The 20485-nt window shown below is 36.2% G+C and overlaps 3 protein-coding genes across 5 annotated transcripts; 2 read left to right on the forward strand and 1 right to left on the reverse strand.

Annotated features, from left to right (window-relative positions):
- Positions 1–1233: 1233 nt before the first annotated feature.
- hsd3b1 (hydroxy-delta-5-steroid dehydrogenase, 3 beta- and steroid delta-isomerase 1) lies at positions 1234–3819 on the forward strand. Its single transcript, XM_084121215.1, has 3 exons — positions 1234–1506; positions 1837–2001; positions 2763–3819. The coding sequence occupies exons 1-3, from the start codon at positions 1329–1331 to the stop codon at positions 3569–3571; spliced, it is 1152 nt and encodes a 383-aa protein (XP_083977341.1). The 5' UTR covers positions 1234–1328; the 3' UTR covers positions 3572–3819.
- A 1448-nt stretch (positions 3820–5267) lies between these two features.
- pla1a (phospholipase A1 member A) lies at positions 5268–12697 on the forward strand. 2 transcript variants are annotated; one of them, XM_084121214.1, is made up of 11 exons: positions 5268–6131; positions 6758–6977; positions 7071–7248; positions 7482–7590; positions 8273–8374; positions 8547–8639; positions 8757–8924; positions 11235–11324; positions 12015–12123; positions 12255–12410; positions 12561–12697. In XM_084121214.1, exons 1-11 carry the CDS (start codon positions 6071–6073, stop codon positions 12640–12642), a joined length of 1368 nt encoding a protein of 455 aa, XP_083977340.1. In that variant the 5' UTR covers positions 5268–6070; the 3' UTR covers positions 12643–12697. The 2 variants fall into 2 exon arrangements, with proteins under 2 accessions (XP_083977340.1, XP_083977339.1); XM_084121213.1 differs by having other exon boundaries at positions 5667–6131; positions 8739–8924.
- Positions 12163–19280, reverse strand: popdc2 (popeye domain cAMP effector 2). 2 transcript variants are annotated; one of them, XM_084121220.1, is made up of 4 exons: positions 18420–19280; positions 16446–16554; positions 15890–16304; positions 12163–13854 (listed from the first exon to the last, which is right to left on the reverse strand). In XM_084121220.1, exons 1-4 carry the CDS (start codon positions 18908–18910, stop codon positions 13772–13774), a joined length of 1098 nt encoding a protein of 365 aa, XP_083977346.1. In that variant the 5' UTR covers positions 18911–19280; the 3' UTR covers positions 12163–13771. The 2 variants fall into 2 exon arrangements, 1 of the variants encoding a protein (XP_083977346.1); XR_014607370.1 differs by having other exon boundaries at positions 12789–13854; positions 15748–16304; positions 18420–19213.
- Positions 19281–20485: the final 1205 nt, after the last annotated feature.

A 20485-nucleotide genomic window follows, 5' to 3' on the forward strand; every position in this document is an offset into this window, starting at 1 on the left:
TATTCAGGTCTTTTTGACCCCAAATGATGTTTGCTGAAATAAAAAAAAGTAAAAAAATCCTCCATCTAAATGGCATGAGACTTTAGCTCTACAAACAAACAAAAATAAATAAATTGGAATGATATCAGGTTGTATGTTAGCGTAAAAAAAAAAAAAAAACATTTAAAAAAAAAAACATTTTAAAAATACCTTAAATCCCCCAAACATGGCACAAATGAAGATAAAACATTAATAAATTGAGTGATATTACCTTTTTTTCTGGGGTTTTTTATTACATTATTATGTTACAAAATCACATTTTACTGTCTGGGGTCTCTGAGCCTGAGTGTACATTCACGAATAGTGCATATGGGTTAATTACTTATTTTTGATTTTTAGTAATGGCTGGAGAATATACACTATAGTATAGTTTAGAAAAAAAAATATATATATATATATATATATATATATATATATATAGTTTGGGGTCAGTAAGGTTTTTCTTTTCTTTTTTTTTTAAATTAATACTTATATTCAGAAAGGATGCATTAAATTGATCAAAAGTGACAGTAAAGATATTTATAATGTTACAAAAGATTTCTGTTTCAAATAAATGCTGTTCTGTTTATATTTTTCGAAGAATCCTTTAAAAAAAGTATCACATTTTCCACAAAAATATTGAGCAACACAACTGTTTTCAACATTATATAACGATTTCATGTTTTGAAAAGGTCATTAGACAGACCGTCTGAAGCCAAAGAACAACTATCCCAAAGTCTGTAGATAACTTGAGTAAATGTGAAAGACTACAGTCAAAACTGAATGAAGAATGTTCCCTCTCTCATATCTGCATAAAGGCAGTCTAAGTATATATATATATATATATATATATATATATATATATATATATATTAGTAAAATAGCCGTTTCCTAAAGAATGCTAAAAATACAAATAAGGCCAAATGAGGAGAAAAAATTTTACTTGTAAAATTGTTATTAAATCCCTAAGATCCCTGTATGTATCTCTCATTTGACAACATGTAAAGCCTTGCATAAAGAAAACCTATTCAGTTGATTCATTGTCATTCAGTTGACTGATTGCCAACAGTGTCTTTGTAAAAACAGGAATCTTAAAAATAAGCAGACTGCTGACTTGCACCTTGACATTGTTTCTCAAATCCTCTCCCCAGCCTGTGGCATTGAGGCTGTCCTTGGCAGATAGTACGGCTTAAAAGCACACCACCCTCCCAGTCTGCTCCATTATCTCCGAGGTCTCAACACGCCACTGTGGTTTCCAGTCCTGCTCTCTAGTACGGTTGTATAGTGGCATATATAGTGGCATTACACAAATGAGTGAAGTGGTACTGGTGGAAGTTTCCATGGCTCTGTCAGGAGAAGTGTGTGTGGTGACAGGAGCCTGCGGGTTTCTGGGAGAAACACTGATCAGACTGTTGCTGGAAGAGAAGCTTGCTGAGATCCGACTGCTGGATAGAAACATCCGGTCTGAGCTAATACAGTCTCTTGATGGTAAGTGGATACTTCCATTACAGTATATTCTCATCCAAAATAGCAAATCCCTATTGTATTTCTCCTTTTTGTGGAATCTGTTGGTCTCTATTTATATTCATTGGTTTTGTGGTGTCTCTTAGTCTCTAGTAGTTGGCATTCTTCTTCCTGTTTTGCACTCTGCTTGAGAATATTAAGAATACAGATAATACATATAATGTAAACCGTTCACATGACATTTCTGTCTTTTTTACTTTCTCATCTCTTTATAAGCAACAAATGATGGCAAATAGAGAAATACATAAAATCAACACTCTGGCTTTGATTTTTTTTCTCTGTCTGTGTCCTCAGATTGCAGGGGAGAGACTAAAGTGAGTGTTTTTGAGGGGGATATCAGGGACCGTGAGCTGCTGAGAAGAGCCTGTAAAGGAGCAGCACTTGTTTTTCACACTGCATCTCTCATCGATGTCATTGGAGCAGTTGAATACAGTGAATTATATGGAGTCAATGTTAAAGGTGAGAGATCTCTACTGGTCTATGGCACATGGTAACAAGTCTGAATGAATTTGAGCTAAGAGGAAAAAACTTTCAGGATAAATATAGAGTTTGGTCATAATTCGTTTTTACAGTAAAATGAGATTGAAACAAAAAGTGAGCATTTGTATCAATGGTTCTTAAACTGGGGGGCCACCGGAAATTTAGAAACAAGCTTTAAAATAAGCTGAACTAAAAACCAACATATTTCTTATTTTAATTCATCTTCTCAACAATTGTACTTTGTCTTTGAAGAACCAGGATTAAATGGTCTTGTAAAGGCTGGATATAATCAAATAATAACAACAGCATAATTTGTTTATAAGGAATTCACATTTTTGTATGCCAAGCTCTAAAATAATTTATCCTTGTAAAATAAAATATCCTTATCCTTAATGTCCTTATCCTTAAACCTTATCAAGTAAATCACAACGACTGGAAAATTCATGTGAATTCATTGTTTAAAAAGAGAGGGACACCTGAAAAATATTCAGTTCTGTCATAAACTGTCTTACCAAAGGAATCCTATTAGCCTACATGGGCCTTCGGTTATTGTTGTGGACAATGGGGGACCATGGAGTCAAAAAGGTTGAGAACTACTGATTTAAAAGATACTTGCTTTAGCAAAACAAATAAAACCATAAAAGATATATGCAAACATATCAAAATATGCTAATATAACACAATATAGTAATGATGAGGTTCAAAGGCAATAAAAAGGTTTTTTTTTTTTTTCATGGCAGGAACACAGCTGCTGCTGGAGACCTGCATCCAAGAAAACGTGGCCTCCTTCATTTATACTAGCAGCATTGAGGTGGCTGGTCCCAATCCCCGCGGTGATCCAATCATTAATGGCGATGAGGACACCCCCTACTCCACCTCTCTTAAGTTTAACTACAGCAAAACCAAGCAGGAGGCTGAACAGGTTTGCCTTCAGGCCAATGGAGAGCTGCTCCGCAATGGAGGTCAGCTGGCTACTTGTGCATTGCGGCCCATGTACATCTATGGACCAGGCTGTCGATTTACTTTAGGCCACATGAGGGATGGAATCCGCAATGGAAACGTGCTGCTGAGATCATCAAGACGTGAGGCAAAAGTGAATCCTGTTTACGTGGGAAACGTAGCCCTGGCACATCTACAAGCTGGTCGGGCCCTCAGAGATTCTGAGAAAAGGGCAGTGATGGGTGGAAACTTCTATTACATATCAGACAACACGCCACCTGTCAGCTACTCGGACTTCAACTATGCTGTTCTTTCACCATTAGGCTTTGGGATACAAGAAAGGCCCATTTTGCCCTTTCCACTTCTATATCTTCTGTCATTCCTCATGGAATTACTGCATGTTGTGCTCCGACCCTTCCTGAGGTTCACTCCACCCCTAAATAGGCAGTTACTGACCATGTTAAACACACCATTTAGTTTCTCATATCAAAAAGCTCACAGGGATTTCGGATATTGCCCTCGTTATGACTGGGAAGAGGCACGCAAGCGCACTACCGATTGGCTAGCGTCTGTCTTACCCATAGAGAGACAACAAATTAACTTGAAATAAACTAACATATGTTTATGAATACTGTGCTACCTGTTTTTTTCAGCAGCCATGTTCTCCCTGTTGATTTATAGTACTATAATATTTTCTACTAATTAGATCCACAGTAGAAGAAAACATAAGATGTCTAGTGTCTTGGATAATGCATGTTTTACATATTAAAAAATGACTGTATATACACTTGTCTCAAAAAAAATGTAAATAAATATCCATATAAAGAAAAAATGATAAGCTATACTCATTCCAACAAAGGATTGCTTCATTTCAGAAATAAAGAGAAAAAATGTCAATGCTAGTTAGGAACTACATAATATGTGAATTTTGAATGCAAATAATGACTTATAAGCAAATGACTGTATATTGTGGTAATTTATAGTCCTACCCAGGGCCTAAAACTAACTTTGTTCCAAACCTGCCAATGGCCGGTGAATTAAGAAAAATTACCGGCTTTAAATAATTTACCAGCCATGAAACATCTAGATTAATCCTTATTAAAGTTACAAAAGTTATCCAGTCAAGAGCATTGATTTTTCTTTGTCTTTTGTGGTTTGATTAAAATTAAAAACACAGACAGCAGCAGGAATATTAGGCTGCTGTCACTTTAAGAGCTAATGCACGGATCCAGTTTACACATGCATTTTCTTTCTTAAATGTTGGCATTCATTTAAGACAAAACTGACTGTTTACGAGGATACTTGCCAAGATGGGAATTTTGACAATTTTGTTTAAATATGTCTGTTCAAGTGCAACAAGACGTGAAAGAGAGCTGAATTCAGTATTCGGAAATTGTGCGCTGTTTGAGACGCGGATTTATGTGCGCGTGGTTCGGATGTGTGCGCACACAACACTTCCCATACACACAGCGTGTGAGAAACGAATTGAGTTCCCTTGCAGCACCGTTCCCTCATCTGTCTCGAGTGTCGTTTACATTCATGTTCTCAAAACATTGCATTGTTAGAATTCATAAAAATGTTACAGACCAACTGGCGATTGACACAGTTTCATATACTCGCCAACACAGATTTTACTCCCATTTGGCGCTTGGCGAGTGTGACAAGCAGTGCGAGACCAAGAGCCGTGAGAACGGAGCGAGTTACACCGGCACGCCACACTGGCCATGAGGTAGCCTACTCACGGAGGAGCTCCGGATGGATTAAAGGGGTGACGACAGTGAAGGAAGAGAGAGGACCAGGCCTGTGGTATTTACGTTGTGTTTTGTTTGTGTGTGTGTGTGGCAGTCGTCCATGAGGGGCTGCCGCTTTACTTTCATTTTGTGTTATTTTATCATTATTATTTTTATTTTATAAATTATTTTATAATTTAATTGTGTTAAATTCGCTGGGTTCCCGCCTCCTTTTTCCCTTATCAACTAACCTCATTACAGCGAGTGTTCATTTTAGACCGTGTCTACCTATTTGAGTCTGTGTCTCTTGTTGTAATTGTTACGCCTGTAGGTGGCGACACGTGACCTACTCTTACTCAACCGATTCATTCAAAAACACTTATGTATTGTCCAGGAACTATTTTCGTTGACAAAGTAAATGGCAATATTGTGTAAGAAACTTAAGGGGCACATATTGTTTGTGCGTTTAAAAACGTGAGATGCAGTGTTGAGGAATGGAAACAATCGCAAAAGTTGACTATTTTGAAATTGAACAAAATGTGAACTTTGAACTTGACATGGCTTCCTAAAATCTTAGGCGCAAAACTCTGACAGAAGTAGATGCAGCACAACAGTCAAAGACGTGCGTCCAGGCCATGTTTACAATATTTTTACCTCGTTTTACAGTCTGGAGGACTTGATGGCTCGAATATGTTTTAGAATTTAAAAGTTCCTGCCTTTAAAGCAATCGCAGTTGTGATATTCTGAGGAACAACATTTTTGCAGAAGACAGCTGTATGGGGGAGTCTGAACAAACAAATAGCTGTTGATAATAATGTCTTTCAAGTGATGCCAACTGATTGTGTTAATTTCACTTCAATTAATCTAAAACCCTTCTGAGAGTTTTGGCTCGACATTGTGCTAAAGAGGCCAGAGGCCAGAGTCCAGCCTCGGGATAAACAATCAAACATTTCATCTGTGAGGTCATGGGTTCTCAACCAGCTGCAGACCAGTGGACTGATCACTTGTTTTTCATTGTTGTAGTCCAATACAAAGTCACCACTAGCTACATAAGCTATCACAGGATGGATGCAGGGAGTTAATTTCTCTCAGGTTTACATGCTGACATGGTTTATAACAGCACACCAGGAACGAAAGGAAAAGCCCTTCATCTCACTTAATCGGATATTGTAGCATTTTTCTCAGAAACAGTCATTGTGTAACAGATTGTGGCTGGCTATTAAGTGGATTCCAGGCTTCTTAAGGCAACTAGTTGAAGAACAGGAACAACATACGTTGAAAGGATGCAGAAAGACAAAGAACGATTTTGCTCTTGAACAGGAATCTAACCAGCAGAAACTTCTCACTCAGCTGATCTAGCACTGTTGATCAATAAAGCCATGGCTTGGAAATGGATCAAAGCTTTTGTTTGTTTGTCAGTGTGTGTCACCTCTGCTGTGGGTAAGATCGTATTTGCTACATTTTTAATTATGCCAGTTATATTAGGTGTATGTGAACGCAACACACACAAATGTATTTAAATGATTGAGTACAGCTGTTTTATTTGGAGTTGCTTGAAGTTATGGTGTGTCAATAAGTGGTTCACAGATCAACAATTGTGAATGTAAGTGCGTACAGAATTTGATCAATGATTTTAAATGTTTACCAATCCATTGTTTCATTGAAAGAGACCATTTTACCTCTTTAAAATATCGAAAGATGCAGACTGAGAATTACAAAATGAAAGTACAAAATCATTGGAATAAAAAAACATGTTGAATTGCACTAATCAGAATGAAAAAATATTTTCTTTAATAGTGCTTGCATTTTTGGTGGCTGCAATTTAATGTTTGTATTTAAATAAAAATTATTACCCATTCGAAGTTTATTTCCAAAATATCTTCTGCTTTTCTTCCTTATTTTTCTATACACAATATATAATATTTCACTTTACAAATCTATATGTCAAACTTACACATCTGGGAATTGCAGGGAAAGCAGTGTCAGGTGAATCCGGTAAAACTACCAATTATAGGTTATTAAAATCTCAAAAACTCATGAGCTCCCACATGCGTACAACTTTACAGGTGATGAGGAACCATCCCAAACCAAGTGTGCTGACTTCAACAACACCACCTGGCAGGAATACAGACAGGCCACCAAGCTCCAGGTTCAGTACCTTCTCCTTACCCGAAAGAATGCAGACTGTGCCAGCCTATTCACGCAGGATTGCCTCAACCATACCCAGAAACACACGGCTTACTTCAACTCATCACTCCCCACTAAAGTCATCGTTCATGGATACAGGTGAAGCATTTAATCAGCAACATTTTGTAACAGGAAAGAAGTCCATGTGAATGATCTCTTACACAGACGATTCCTTGATTTACTGCGTTTCAGAGCCATGGGCAGTAAACCTTCCTGGGTGAGTGGCTTAGCCCAGGCTCTACTGCAGGAAGAGGACGTGAACGTTCTGGTGGTGGACTGGGTCTATGGAGCCTCCTTTGCTTATAACCTGGTAGTAGAGAACTACAAGGAGGTGTCAGTGCAGATATCGGTGCTTATCAATCAGCTTACGGTAATTTTTTCGATTATGTCAAAGTATTATAGAATCCATTGTCATTATAGAACACTTGACCACTACATACAAATGGCTGCACAGCTGTAGAGTCCTCTGTAAGCAGTGTTCATCTGGCAGAAGTAATAACATAATAAACTTGTTCACAATGATCAATAGTAACAGTCAACGCACAGAAAGTACATTGCAAAGAGTAATATGACATTTAAAAGTACACTGATGTTCTTTTGTAGAAGTATGGAAGCACACTGGAATCTTTCCATTTCATCGGTGTGAGTCTTGGAGCACATGTGTGTGGATTTGTGGGGACCCTATTTGAAGGCAAGCTGGGTCGAATCACAGGTAATATTTTAATTCAATGCCTAAATAAAAGTAAATTGATATATAAATTGATAAAATAAGAGACCATCATAATCTTCAAAATGTCATTAAAGCAAATGTTATTAATAGATATGTTCACAATTTATCAAATAAAATACTATAAAATTTAATTGCACAACAAAATAATGAAAATAATGCATAAATCAATTCTAATATTCATGTTAAATTTTCAATTCATCTTGTCCCTCAAATTCTTATGCTGACGATATCATTTGTCAAGAAAAAAAGATATATAAAATGATTAAAAACAGGTTTTCATTTGTGCGCTTATCTGCGTAGTCTCTTCTGATTTGCATAATGCAATTGCATAATGACTCTATGTAATGATAAAGCCTGCCATAGATAGGACCATGTAGGATGTTAATTTTGCCCTGATACGAAGATGCTAGACTTATGAGTGGAACAATGACCAACACTGCACCACACTGAAAGAGTCTTTCAGACAAAAGCAGAGGCCACGAGTGCACTCCAAATAAACAATGACATATTGTTACACCACACAACCTTGGTGAGAAAACAAGATGTTGTTTGATACTTTAAACTAAAGTGTGTAATGTGTTTATGCAGAATCCTAAAAGTGCCTAAATGTGAATCATTTTGTATCATACAGAACATATACTGAATGTGAGTTTTGTGTGCACAGGTCTGGACCCAGCAGGACCCATGTTTAAGAGTGCTGATCCATTTGACCGTCTGGATTCATCTGATGCCTTGTTTGTTGAGGCCATCCACACTGACTCTGACTGTAAATCTATTTTCATTTATTTTGGAATGCCCGTCTAATATTGAACAGGACATTTTCCTGATTTATTATTAAACTACAAGAGTTCATATAGGCCTAAGTATGCCACTGGTGCTATTTTTAATACAGAAGTAGCCTGTAACACAACTGAACTGAAAATTTGTACATCTGCTAGACTTTGGAATATCCATTCCTGTCGGACATGTGGACTTCTTCTTAAATGGTGGAATGGACCAAGCCGGTTGCGCACGCTCAAGGTTTGCTTCAAGTAAGTAGACAGCCAAAGCTGACCAAACCCTAACAGAGGCATTAAGCTTAAAAATGTGCTGTAGCTTCATGCTACCTGAGAATCTGTCTATGTTGTCAGTTTTAATCTACTTTCCAGTGTATGGCTATGTCATTTGTGACCACATGAGGGCACTGCATGTCTACATGAGCGCCCTGAACGGCTCCTGTCTGCTTGTTGGTTTCCCCTGCTCCAGTTATGAGGAATTCCTGGCAGGAAAATGCATCACCTGTGAGGGACCCTTCAATGGCACATGCCCACAAATAGGTAATGATGAGTTAGCAGGATGATTTAAAGAAAAATATTTTAAATATTTAATTCTGATTGTGAACACAAATATATATATTTAAATATGTTTTTACTCATGTAGTTCTTAAAACTGAAAAGAATCTGTAGCTTTTGAATTTAATTAAATCAACATTTTATATTTGAATGAATGAATGAATGAATGAATAAATTTATTCTTTTTTTTCTTCTTAAGAACATGATCATTAGTAACAAAACATATTTTAACAGAAAATAATAAAATTAAAAGTCTCAGCATGTTCAAAAGAAAGGGAAAAAAAAAAGGAGAAGGAAGAAGCTAACTTATGTTTGCCTTCCCCTTTTACACATCTAGCTTTGAAACGGCTACTGTTCACTCTTGCAAGATGTCATAATTTATCCTTATTGAGAAAAAAACTTAATCCTTTGAAGTACATTTATCTGAAAATAAAAAACACAATATAGCATAAAAAAAAAAAATAATAATAATAATAATAATTTATACAGAATGGCAAGAAACAGACTGTATGGTACTTCAAATCAACCTCTTGAAGAAGAAATGAGACATTTGTCCCATGTCCACCTTAATTTATATACTTTTCTAATATAGACATTTTAAACCTTCTTTTGAGTTGCACAATATGTTTGCTTTCTTTAATTGTTACAGGTAAATTATTCCACAGCCTCACCCCATTGACAGATATGCACATGCTTTTGAGTATGGTGCGTGCCATTGATTGAGAGAGATTTCCTCTCCTTCTTAAATTATATCTACTATCTCTTTCCTTAAACCATTTTTGGATATTATTAGGGAGTACTTTGTTTTTAGCTTTGTACATAATTTGTGTGGTCTTAAGATCCACTATGTCTTTAAATTTTAATGTTTGTAATTTTAAAAATAAATCATTTGTATGTGCATGATAGCCAACATTGCAAACTATTCTCATTGCCTTTTTCTGCATAGTGCATATCGTCTTTAGGGTGGTTTTATAGGTATTGCCCCACACCTCTGTACAATAGGACAAATAAGGAAGAAAAAGCGCGCAGTATAAAATATACATTGTTTCCTGGTTCAGTATATAAAGAAGTCTCACTTTACAAAGAATACCAGTGATCTTTGCCAATTTAGAACTAATGCAATTGACTTGTGGTTTCCAGCTGAGCTTATGATCAATTATTACTCCCAGAAAGGAGTTTTCATAAACTCTTTCTAATCTGGTGTTATCACACAGTACTTCAATAGTTAAATCTTCAGGAATTCTACGTTTCCCAAAAATCATAAATTTAGTTTTCTTTATATTAAGATATAATTTGTTTAAATCAAACCACAATTTAAGCTTAACCAACTCTTCAGAGACAATCTTCAACAAATGTTGGAGATTCTCTCCTTCACAAAATATATTTGTGTCATCTGCAAAGATTACAAATTTCAACAAATCAGAAGTTTTGACAATATCATTTATGTATAATATAAATAATTTTGGTCCTAATATTGAACCTTGTGGTACACCATATATTGTATTTTGGAGCTTTGACTTTTCCTCTCCCATCTGCACAAGTTGTTGTCTATGTTCTAAATAGCTTTTTATCCAGTTTAGCCCTAATCCCCTAATTCCAAACGTTTCCAATTTTTGAAGCAAAATGTGATGATTGTATCAAAGGCCTTTTTAAGGTCAATGAATACACCTATAGCAAACTTCTTGTCATCAATACTACGGTAGTTGTTAATCCTTCCACCAAGTCAATTAGAGCCAGAGATGTAGAACGATTAGATCTAAAACCATATTGACTATCAGTTAAGATCCCATATTTATCAATAAAACTATCCAATCTGGTGGAAAATATCTTCTCCAGAATTTTAGAAAATTGGGGAAGCAATGAAATTGGTCTATAGTTAGTGTAAAGATTCTGTTCACCAGCTTTAAAGATTTTCTTACTAAAATAACCTTGATGGACAAACTTTAGTTATATAGTTCAAAGACTCTGTGCTGAATGATGAGATGTGTCTTCATAAGGAGGATGGCCATGGTTCACACGCATGTCCTCAATTAGTGAAAATGTGAATAATAATTCTGAGGGGGGTTGCATGCTAATCTAATTTTGGATGGTAATGACCTTGATGTCCTAGTTCATTTAGGTGTTTAATCAGGCTTGACTTTTTCTTTGTGTGCATGAGTGACTCAAACTGCTGAAAATATTTCACTTGAGGCTGATTATGTAACAAAAGGATTAAAAAAATGTGCGTAATGTACGACACAAGCCTTTGCACCATTGCTCTCTGTCAGTGTCTGTTTCTATATGTGTGTATTTTAGGCTTGTTAAAGAACAGTGGGATAACAGCTACTCCACTGCCAAATCAAGAGAAAGTCTATCTCCTGACCACCGCTACGGCTCCATATTGTGGTATATGACTTTGTACATTTTGTAATTTATTAGAAGTCCACTCTCACAGATACTGCATGTATTAACACCTTGATTTATGTCTTAATTATACTTAAGCAGTCTTTCATATTAACTCATCCTGTTGTCTACTTTTTAAACACCTACACTACACCAAAGTTTGGGGTCAGTAATTTCAGTATGGATACACTAAATACAAAAAAAGTGACAGTAAAAACTTTCTATTCATCAAATAATCCTGAAAAAATATATCATGGTTTCCACAAAAATATGAAGCAGCAAAACTATTTGCAACATTAATAATAAGAAGATTTCGTGAGCAGAAAATCAGCATATTAGAATGATTTCTGAAGGATCATGTGACACTGAAGACTGGAGTAATGATGCTGAAAATTCAGCTTTGCCATCTAAGGAATAAAATACATTAAAATATATTTAAATTTATTTTTGATCAAATAAAACAAGCCTTTGGTTAGCATTTCTTTCAAAAACATTACAAAATCATACTGAACCCATACTTTTGAATGGTAGAATATAGTCACCCAAAAATAAAAAGTAAAAGTCACTACAGGCTTAGTGAAATCAATAGAAACTTTACTGCCATATGTAACAGTAAATAAATGAAGTGTTATGTCAATGACACATTATAAATACAGCCTAATAATGCCACTCATGCCCATACTCTTTTTTTAGCGCATCACATCCTTGTGGATTTGAAGGTTTCCAGATTAGACAAGACTGCTGAGGTTCAGCTCACCCTGATCTCTACAGGACTCCCTGAGACAGAGCTAAAACTCAAACTGTGTGTATTCCATTTCGAGTTTTACCAGCAAGTCATGATCAATGAGCCATAGCCTGTGTTCATTTATTACAGGTTCAGCCCTTTAACTGTTTAAAACATGTGTGTGAATATGTTTGTACATTATTTTTCAGAAATACAGATGAAACTGCGTCTAAAAAGGTGGCTGCACACCCGGAGCGACTGTGTAAAATTGACTCAGTGCAGCTGAAAAACACAGGAGCTCGATTCTACAGACAAGGAGACATTCATTTTGAGTATATATGCATCTCTGAAGTCCCTCACACCAGGTAAACACAGCCTTAATATTTGCCTTTAAACTTACTTTACTCTTTCTGCACTCATTTCTGGAATTACACAATATTTTGATTTAGATATCAAATGTGCACATCCAATGTAATACTGTATTTAATAATATTTTATTTGTGCTCTGTGTGCAGAGGGTTGGATCCATTATGTGTGAAGAACATTAATATTAGACGGGGAGCACCATGGTCACATGACTTTGTACAAGTGTGCTAAATTAATAAAACAACACGAAATCTATAAGAGAGCTTATACATTAACCAGCTTTCAAGCGAAGTTCACACACTAAAACTTTTTTAGCATATTTAGGTTAGGAGACATTAAAGCTTGGTGACAAAGACATAAATAGGATACAACGGGACACAAATGCTTTGTTAGATTTATTGTGTTTTCACCAAAAAAAAAAAAATGTTTATATGATTTCACAAATAATGTAAAATACGATTTCAGATACTTTTGTTTTTATGTGCACTGTTCCAGAGAGTGTTATAATGATATTTCAGTCGAGAGGAATTTAACGTACCTGAATTTCTGTTTAGTTTTGTTAGACAACAATCAACAACAAAAATATTGTGAATTATGAAAGTCGGTCATTCAACATACAGCAGTTATTTTATGTGTTAATATATGTGATGAACATACTGGTTCATTTTCAATGATTAAAAATGTATATTCAAGGTACAAAAATTCTATATTTTGGCACTCTGATTAGTGTTTATAACTGCACACTGCATACTTGATATTACAAATTATTATCTGTCCATTCACAATTAGTAATAAGGCTAATCTCTGCTTTGAAATGGCATCTTAAGAGGAATATCAAGTCACGTTTTTAACCCAGCACTTAACAGTTGGCCCCATGAAAATACATTTTCATAACATGGTCAGTATACAGTCTCAGTACATGATGAGCATTTATTAACTTCCTATTATGATAAAGCACACACTTTTGTAATAAATCTCAGTATCTACCTACTATCAATAAACTCTGAGGTGTTCAAATTAAATAAAAATGTATTTGTTTGTGTTGAAAAGTGTAATTTGTTGCTTTTAACTTACAAATCCTGTACAGTAATCCAAACAGATTTAACCAACAAGCACATGCCATTTCAAATAAATGTAAAACAGCCATGTTGAAATCACAGCGATGTGGAATCATATATAGCACAGTATCAGAAAAAAAAGGTTTGTGAATCTGTTTTGTCCTAAATAAAAGTACATTTGATGGATCTTTTACTGTTCTGTGCTAATGTTGTCTTCAATCATATAAAAGTAAACTGCTATGATGGTTATTTAATGGAGAAATCGTTCAGATGTGATGGTCTTTATGCTGCTGAAACCATTCCTACAGCTTTGGGGTGTCAGTAGGGGCCAGTGGGGCACGTCCTCTTTGGAAACGAAGTGGAAGACTTCCTGGAGTATCATCCTCTGATGGCACATCAAAATGTCATTGAATTATTTCAACACTGAAATAAATTCCATACCGCAGTTCAGCACAACATAATCATATTTAAAGACATGTTTTTATCCATTGGTGTAGTTCTCACATTGTTTTCGGTAGGACAGGCTGTATTTCTGGACATGATCCATATACCTCATTCCTTTGGAAACTAGCGTGTAAAGGTCATGTCTCAAATGACAGCGGAACCCTCCTCCTCCCACACCTGTCCCACTATCCAGTACCCTACAAAGTGCAATCTGCCCCTTGCTGGCAAAGCCAAGTATTTGGAGAGGGAGGAGTGCTGGATTGCTGGATGAACAGACTTGGCATGTTTGGATCCCTGGATATCCCAAACCCCTTCCAGTCTTTCATCCAGCCTCTGGCACAAGTGTATAGTCAAATAAAGCCAGTCTCATTCTAAGCATAGAAACATCTAACACAAAATATTCTTAGAAGGAAACACTGAATATAACTCCACTACCATGTACTAAATAAAACTCATCTCTCACTCAAGGGAGCCTTTCCTCTGCCAGAAAGGACACATGTTAAATTAGGACATACCATAGACTTTCTTTGTGGTAAAACAATTAAAAGTTAAACATACTGTAATTATTAAAGAGTAACCCAAAGCCTGCACTGCTAAATTAATGTAAAAATAATTAAATATGGTTCATTTGAATTAAATCATAAATTAATAGTTTTAATATAATAATCAGAGGTGGACAGTAACAAAGCACATTTACTTGAGTACTGCACTTTAGGACACTTTTTGAGTATTATAAAAACTTTTTACTTTAACTTCACTACATTTGAAAGACCAATATTGTACTTTTTAGTCAACTACATCTGTCAAGGTCCTTGAATAGAAAGTAGAAACGTCAGTTTGGTTGCAGGGGTTGCATTTTGGTTGGAAATGAAAGTCGGGTTGACGGCAGAACCTGACTGATGTTGATTTCTGATGTCAACCTGATTTTCATTTTCAACCACAATACAACGTCTGTCCAACGTTGGAGATTGACGTCAATTTGACGTTGGATTCTGACATCAACCTGATTTTCATTTTCAATGTTAGCTTTGGTCTTCTAAATGCGAATTTTGTCATTGTTTTGGAGCACACTAGCTTATAAATAACAGTTAGGCTAACATATTCACTAAAAGCCAAAAAACTTTAAATAGGGCACTATTTGAGGGAACAGCCATTTGGGTGTCCGAAACCATTGTGGACATAATTGAGTGCACTAATTAAATCTCACAGTCAATCCCACTACTGGAGCTGTGTTCTAGAAATAAATCTGATATTGATATGAGGGTATAGGGGCGATTTTGGACATGACCAATATCTGATTAACATGAATATTATTACTAGTCTTTTACTAAGACTAGATGTCATCCATTTTTTTTTACCTTGTAGGATGTTACAACAGGGGTCCCTGTCAATAATAAGCCTACAATGTAAAGTATTTTATTATAATTCAATTTTAAATTAATATCAATATAATAATAAGACAAATTATTTTTAAAGGAAAAAACATTTACTTTTTAACCTTTGAAGACATCTGGGCAACTTTTTATTCAAAACAGTATTCTTGTAGAATATTAGTTTTAAATGTAATATAATAATCACTATGTATGAATGAACTATTGGCCTTCCTTCCTTCCCTCCACGTGAATTCAGCAGATGACACTAAAGACATAAATATAATCCAGGTCTAAAAATAGCACAAAATATAACAATTCATCACGCACATTCATCACTCTGCATTCTCTTAATCACTCAGTGTTTGTGCAGCTCAAATGTCCAGTTAGTGCAGTTGTGCCTCTTCATGCAAACCAGCCCCGTCTATACCGACCCACCCGTCAATCCTTACTTGTGTACTTACATTGTGATTTAAGAAGTGTTCCAGTGTGTTAAGCTTCAAAACCCCAATCTTTACTTCAAATATTCCCTCTCACTCCCGTAGTCCATTAGAGAGCCTGTCATATCAGCAAAGTCCTCCAGAACCAAGCTGGTTGAGTCCTCACCAGAGGGCATCTCTGTGTCTGAGGGCCAGAGCTGGTGTGGAGGTTTGGGCACAGGGGTCTTTCCCTGGTCCGGATGGAAGGTTCTTCCATCCGAGCGCTGGTTAGACGGTGCTGGATCAACCTTCAAGACTGTAGGATCTCCTTGGCTTCCCCTGGGCGGTGAGCTAGTGCTGCCACCCTCACTGCCCTGTGGCGAGGGGGCGAGGACGTGGTAGAGACTGGGCAGACGAATATCAAGGCGCACACCGCTCTTGGCAAACAGCTTGTCATTGAGAGAATACAGTTTGTCAGCAATGTCACTTCCGAGCATGACAGAGAAAAGTCGAGCAATGTAACGATCCTTAGACAGCAGAAGGTAAAGCCGACGTCTGCGCCAAGAGATGTAACGGCAGTCAGTCTCTGCGGTTAGTGTCACCTGAGGTCAAAGGGGTCATGGGATGTTTAAGGCCATGCAGTATTTCATGGTTGCATGAACTGAATAATTTTGCAAAATGGCACAGACTAAAAGATGTTGCCATGATGTACCCAATCACATAAAACCAGTGTATTATCATACCTGGAAGTTGCCCTCCTCTGTTGGTCTTAGAGACTCCCATTCAGGAGAGTCAAGAAATTGGTGAGGAAAGATGTAATGGAGAAACTGACCTTCTAAGGACACTCTAATCCTGTAAAAGCAGAAACACATATGTCAAGTTCTTAGTAGTGTCCTTTTTGTATTAATGTTGGTTTAATATGGTTTTGAATAAGCTTAAAGTCAGCATGAAATGAAAACTCGCCTATTTTCTAAATGCATGTTATTGATCTCATTGTGAAGGATTCATCCATGCGTATGTTTAATTATTTTTTTTTTATGTTTTGACATATGCCGGATTTTCATAGGTTGGTGCAGGGATGACATTTTTTGTAGGCTAAAACCCAGAAACAAGTTAGTATTTTACCACTTCCGGTTCCATCATACTGAAGTCAATAGGTTTTTTTTAATAGGTTTCTGGTTAAATGCTTGAAATAATGTCTGTGGTGAACACAAGCTCAACATATTTTCACATTTTAAAATACAACATAAAATACATTGGTAGCCTAATACCCTCTTGTGATTTTTTTTTAAAGCCTGCTCATAAAAGTTCATAAAGTGTTCATTTGCGAAGATTTTCACGATGAACAAAACGTGTAAGAATCATAAGCTTTTGTTAGTCACACACCATATTTTCTGCAATAATCCAAAAGCCAATGAAAAAATACTCGAGTTTTTGTTGAGGGAACCGGTGTCCAATCAACAACTGATGGATAAAACTAAGTCCTCCTATATATATATTACATTACATTGTGATATACATTACAATATGTATTTAAAGATCTGTCACTTATTCTGTTTCATTGTGACTTTAAACTGAATGACTCTAAAAATGTCATGTGGTTTCACCATGAGGTAAAAAGTAAAAACATTTATTTTAACCTTAAATACACGTGAGCATAAACATCGTTATTTTCGAAAAAGGTTTACAACATAATTTTCGAGATAAATATCACACATATGAATTAATAATTCATAAATATTACATTTTGGGGGAGCATTTTCACCATGACATTTCACAACCTGAACTAATCTTGCTTTGTCATAAAATGTCAAATTATCTGAGATTTTAAGAGACTAAAGGCCTGTTCACACCAATAACTAACTGTAACGATAAAGATATGGTTATAAAAATCATTCTACATTAAAAAGAAAAGCAGAGTCCACACCACAACTATAATGATAATGGCACAGAGGAAAGTAACCGGTGAATGACTTTCAAGATGTTTTTTTTTCCCCAGCTGATTGACAGCCAAGAATCCATCCTGCTTTTCAGAACTAGAGCATTTATGCAGATGACATAACTGCAGCACTCACTTATAACAAACAGAATGCTAATATTGTTGATTATAGTTATCTCTATAGTTATAGTTATTGTTCTTGGTGTGAACAGGCCTTTATTGACCTTGACACAGTCATGAGGGTCTGCAGGGGTCCTCTCTATGATGATATTTCCTGTTTGTTTTTTTCACCACATGATTTGGCAGACAAAAGTGTTTTGTAAGCAGTTTAAATATTTAATAAAATATTTTAGATTATAAAAGTTTACGCCGAATACTACCAATGACGCTTTTTCTTCATGAAGGCAAGTCACCTTTATACAATACAGATTGTTTCAAAGCTGCTTCACATTGATAAACAGAAAAATAACTATTAATGATGCAAACTCAAATATGAGACCAATTCAAAGTCTGCTCTTTGTATTAATTGCATTTTTAACAATTTTTTATTAGGTAGGACAAAAAACATTATGTCAGACCCCAAAAAATATTTTGTGTGCTATTTATTATGACTCAGAATGAACAGCTTGCATTTTGCGAGCTAAAACAAACATTGACGTTGGTACACTTTTTGGTAAAAAAGCAGATATTTACAGTGTTTAGACCAGTTCAAGATCAACCACTAATAGATAGAGAACCTATGTATGTTTACAACTCTTTGATATGTTCTGTTTCTCACCTTCCAGAAATGAGAAAAGACAGCTGATCAATGGGCGTCTTCCCCTCCACGGCATACGTCTCCTCAGTCGCTAGAGAAAGCACTTTGTTCTCGCTGGCAGCCGTGATCTCCTTGAACACCTGCACAGGTACATCCAGCGGCAGATAGACCGCCGTGTAAAGCGCAGAAAGCTCCTCGTTGGCTAAACCTTCCTGCATCAGCCGAAAAATCAGATGACACACCTGGGCCAAACACTGCAGCATCAGCAGCAGGTTCCAGATGAAGACATCAAGGCCGCACACCGTCAGCCAGCCCCACATAGCCAAACAGAGGAAAGCGGGAGCCAAAAAACTGAAGATGTACAGAGCCCCATATGCTGTACTACCACCCATATAGCCCAAAAAAAGAATGGTGTTACCCAGATGGTAGATGGCACCTTCAGTGCTGTTGGTCCATCCATTGCAGAGAGTGTGATTGTAAATTATGGTGTCAATAAAGTCGCCACTATCCATGTTTGTGCCTCTGCTGTCTCTCAATGGAATACTGAATTTAAAAAAGTGTCATCAAATACCTTGATGGAAAAAGTAGTGGTTCATAAGCCCGAGGTATTAAAAAAGTTGTTAGATATTAGATTCAAAAAGATTGTTCCCCGCAGACTCTAACAGTCAATGCACCACTTGCTGCCAAAAACAGTTGGAATGAAGGAAGCTTCATAATTCCGTTCCATTCAGTTCCACTGACACCCGCTTTTCCTTTAAAAATTCAGCCCTATAATGTCTCTGCTTCTGTTCCCTGATCCACACTGGACTGAAGACTGTTGGAAACATGGAGCAGGAGAGGTGGGGGTAGAGACCATGAGAAGGATAACCATGTTTGGAATTGAAACCCAAGGAGGAAAGAGCCAGGGACAGAAAGCAGACTCGCTACTTAACATAACACAGTGATGGCCGGGCAGAGTGGTTACGATAACAAGTGACATGGAGAGAAGCTTTCACTGACATTTGGGAAAATCTTTGAAAGCTCTGCCAGATGTCACCAACACTCATTTTCTCTCAATCAAACAGTAAACTTGTATTCCAGTTCTTCTGGTGTTTGAGGGAAGGAGGGTCCTAGGCTATGGGGGACAGCATACTTAAAGAATCTGAGACAGATCAAATAACAGGGGAGATCATGTAACACTGTTTACCTCCCCCTCCCTGGCCATTCCTGTGTGTAGTTTCACATAACTTGGCCCAGCAATTGTTGGTAGATAATGTAATACACTATTCTGCTGCTTAGCAATGGGGTGCAGGAGTGCAGGTTTTTTTATTTATTATTTAAATAAGATACGTCAAGCTGTGCTATATTGTCAAGAGTGACATGCAATATAATTCACATGTAAACAAGCACTGTGTGTTTATAGCAAAAAAGAAATCTGAATTTCAAACTGCAAACTAACTTTACCATGGTAATTGCTGTTGTTAGGCATGACAGAACTTACAATACAAGCATGGGCTATTTGCTTATTGAATTGTAATTAATAATGCTTTTATAAAACTATGGAATCTTGTTTCTGCCATGGAATAAAAAAATAATAATTGCGATTATCTAACAGTTGCGAATTTCTATCCCTAAAATTTTTTGATTGATTTTATACATAACTCGGGATTGTGAGAAATAGATATAATCTTAGAATTGTGAAATAAACTCAAAAATAAACAAAAAAATGAGATATAAACTTAAGAATTGCCAGAAAAAGTCAGAATTGTGAGATATAAACTCAGAATTACAAAAAAAAAATAATTTGTGAAGAATTGTGATATAAACTCAGAATTGCAAGATAAAAAAAAGCTTCCATGTTTCTGCAATGGAATAAAAAAAAATAAAAAAAATACACAATGAAAGTTAATATATATTGGTTGTCTTGTGCAGCTTAACTACCTGATACAGTTGATAAGAGAGTGTCAAAGCTACTATTCAGAGCTGTCAATTTGACATGTACCCTGCAAGAGAGGCATGCAGATACAGTCAAGCACCATTGAAAGCTATTTGAATGATTGAAATAAACCAGAACGAGCCAACTTACACATTTCACATCTGAAAAATAT

Source organism: Abramis brama (genome assembly GCF_963993115.1).
Source record: "Abramis brama genome assembly, chromosome: 8".
Taxonomy (NCBI): domain Eukaryota; kingdom Metazoa; phylum Chordata; class Actinopteri; order Cypriniformes; family Leuciscidae; genus Abramis; species Abramis brama.

Coding starts and splice junctions, on each gene's coding strand:
- hsd3b1 (XM_084121215.1), top strand. CDS start 1,329: ATGAGTGAAGTGGTACTGGTGGAAGTTTCCATGGCTCTGTCAGGAGAA. Junction 1,507..1,836: donor GCTAATACAGTCTCTTGATG/GTAAGTGGATAC, acceptor CTGTGTCCTCAG/ATTGCAGGGGAGAGACTAAA. Junction 2,002..2,762: donor ATATGGAGTCAATGTTAAAG/GTGAGAGATCTC, acceptor TTTTCATGGCAG/GAACACAGCTGCTGCTGGAG.
- popdc2 (XM_084121220.1), bottom strand. CDS start 18,910: ATGGATAGTGGCGACTTTATTGACACCATAATTTACAATCACACTCTC. Junction 16,555..18,419: donor TCTTTTCTCATTTCTGGAAG/GTGAGAAACAGA, acceptor CTGCTTTTACAG/GATTAGAGTGTCCTTAGAAG. Junction 16,305..16,445: donor CAGAGGAGGGCAACTTCCAG/GTATGATAATAC, acceptor CTTTGACCTCAG/GTGACACTAACCGCAGAGAC.
- pla1a (XM_084121213.1), top strand. CDS start 6,071: ATGGCTTGGAAATGGATCAAAGCTTTTGTTTGTTTGTCAGTGTGTGTC. Junction 11,325..12,014: donor CGCTACGGCTCCATATTGTG/GTATATGACTTT, acceptor CTCTTTTTTTAG/CGCATCACATCCTTGTGGAT. Junction 12,124..12,254: donor ACAGAGCTAAAACTCAAACT/GTGTGTATTCCA, acceptor ATTATTTTTCAG/AAATACAGATGAAACTGCGT.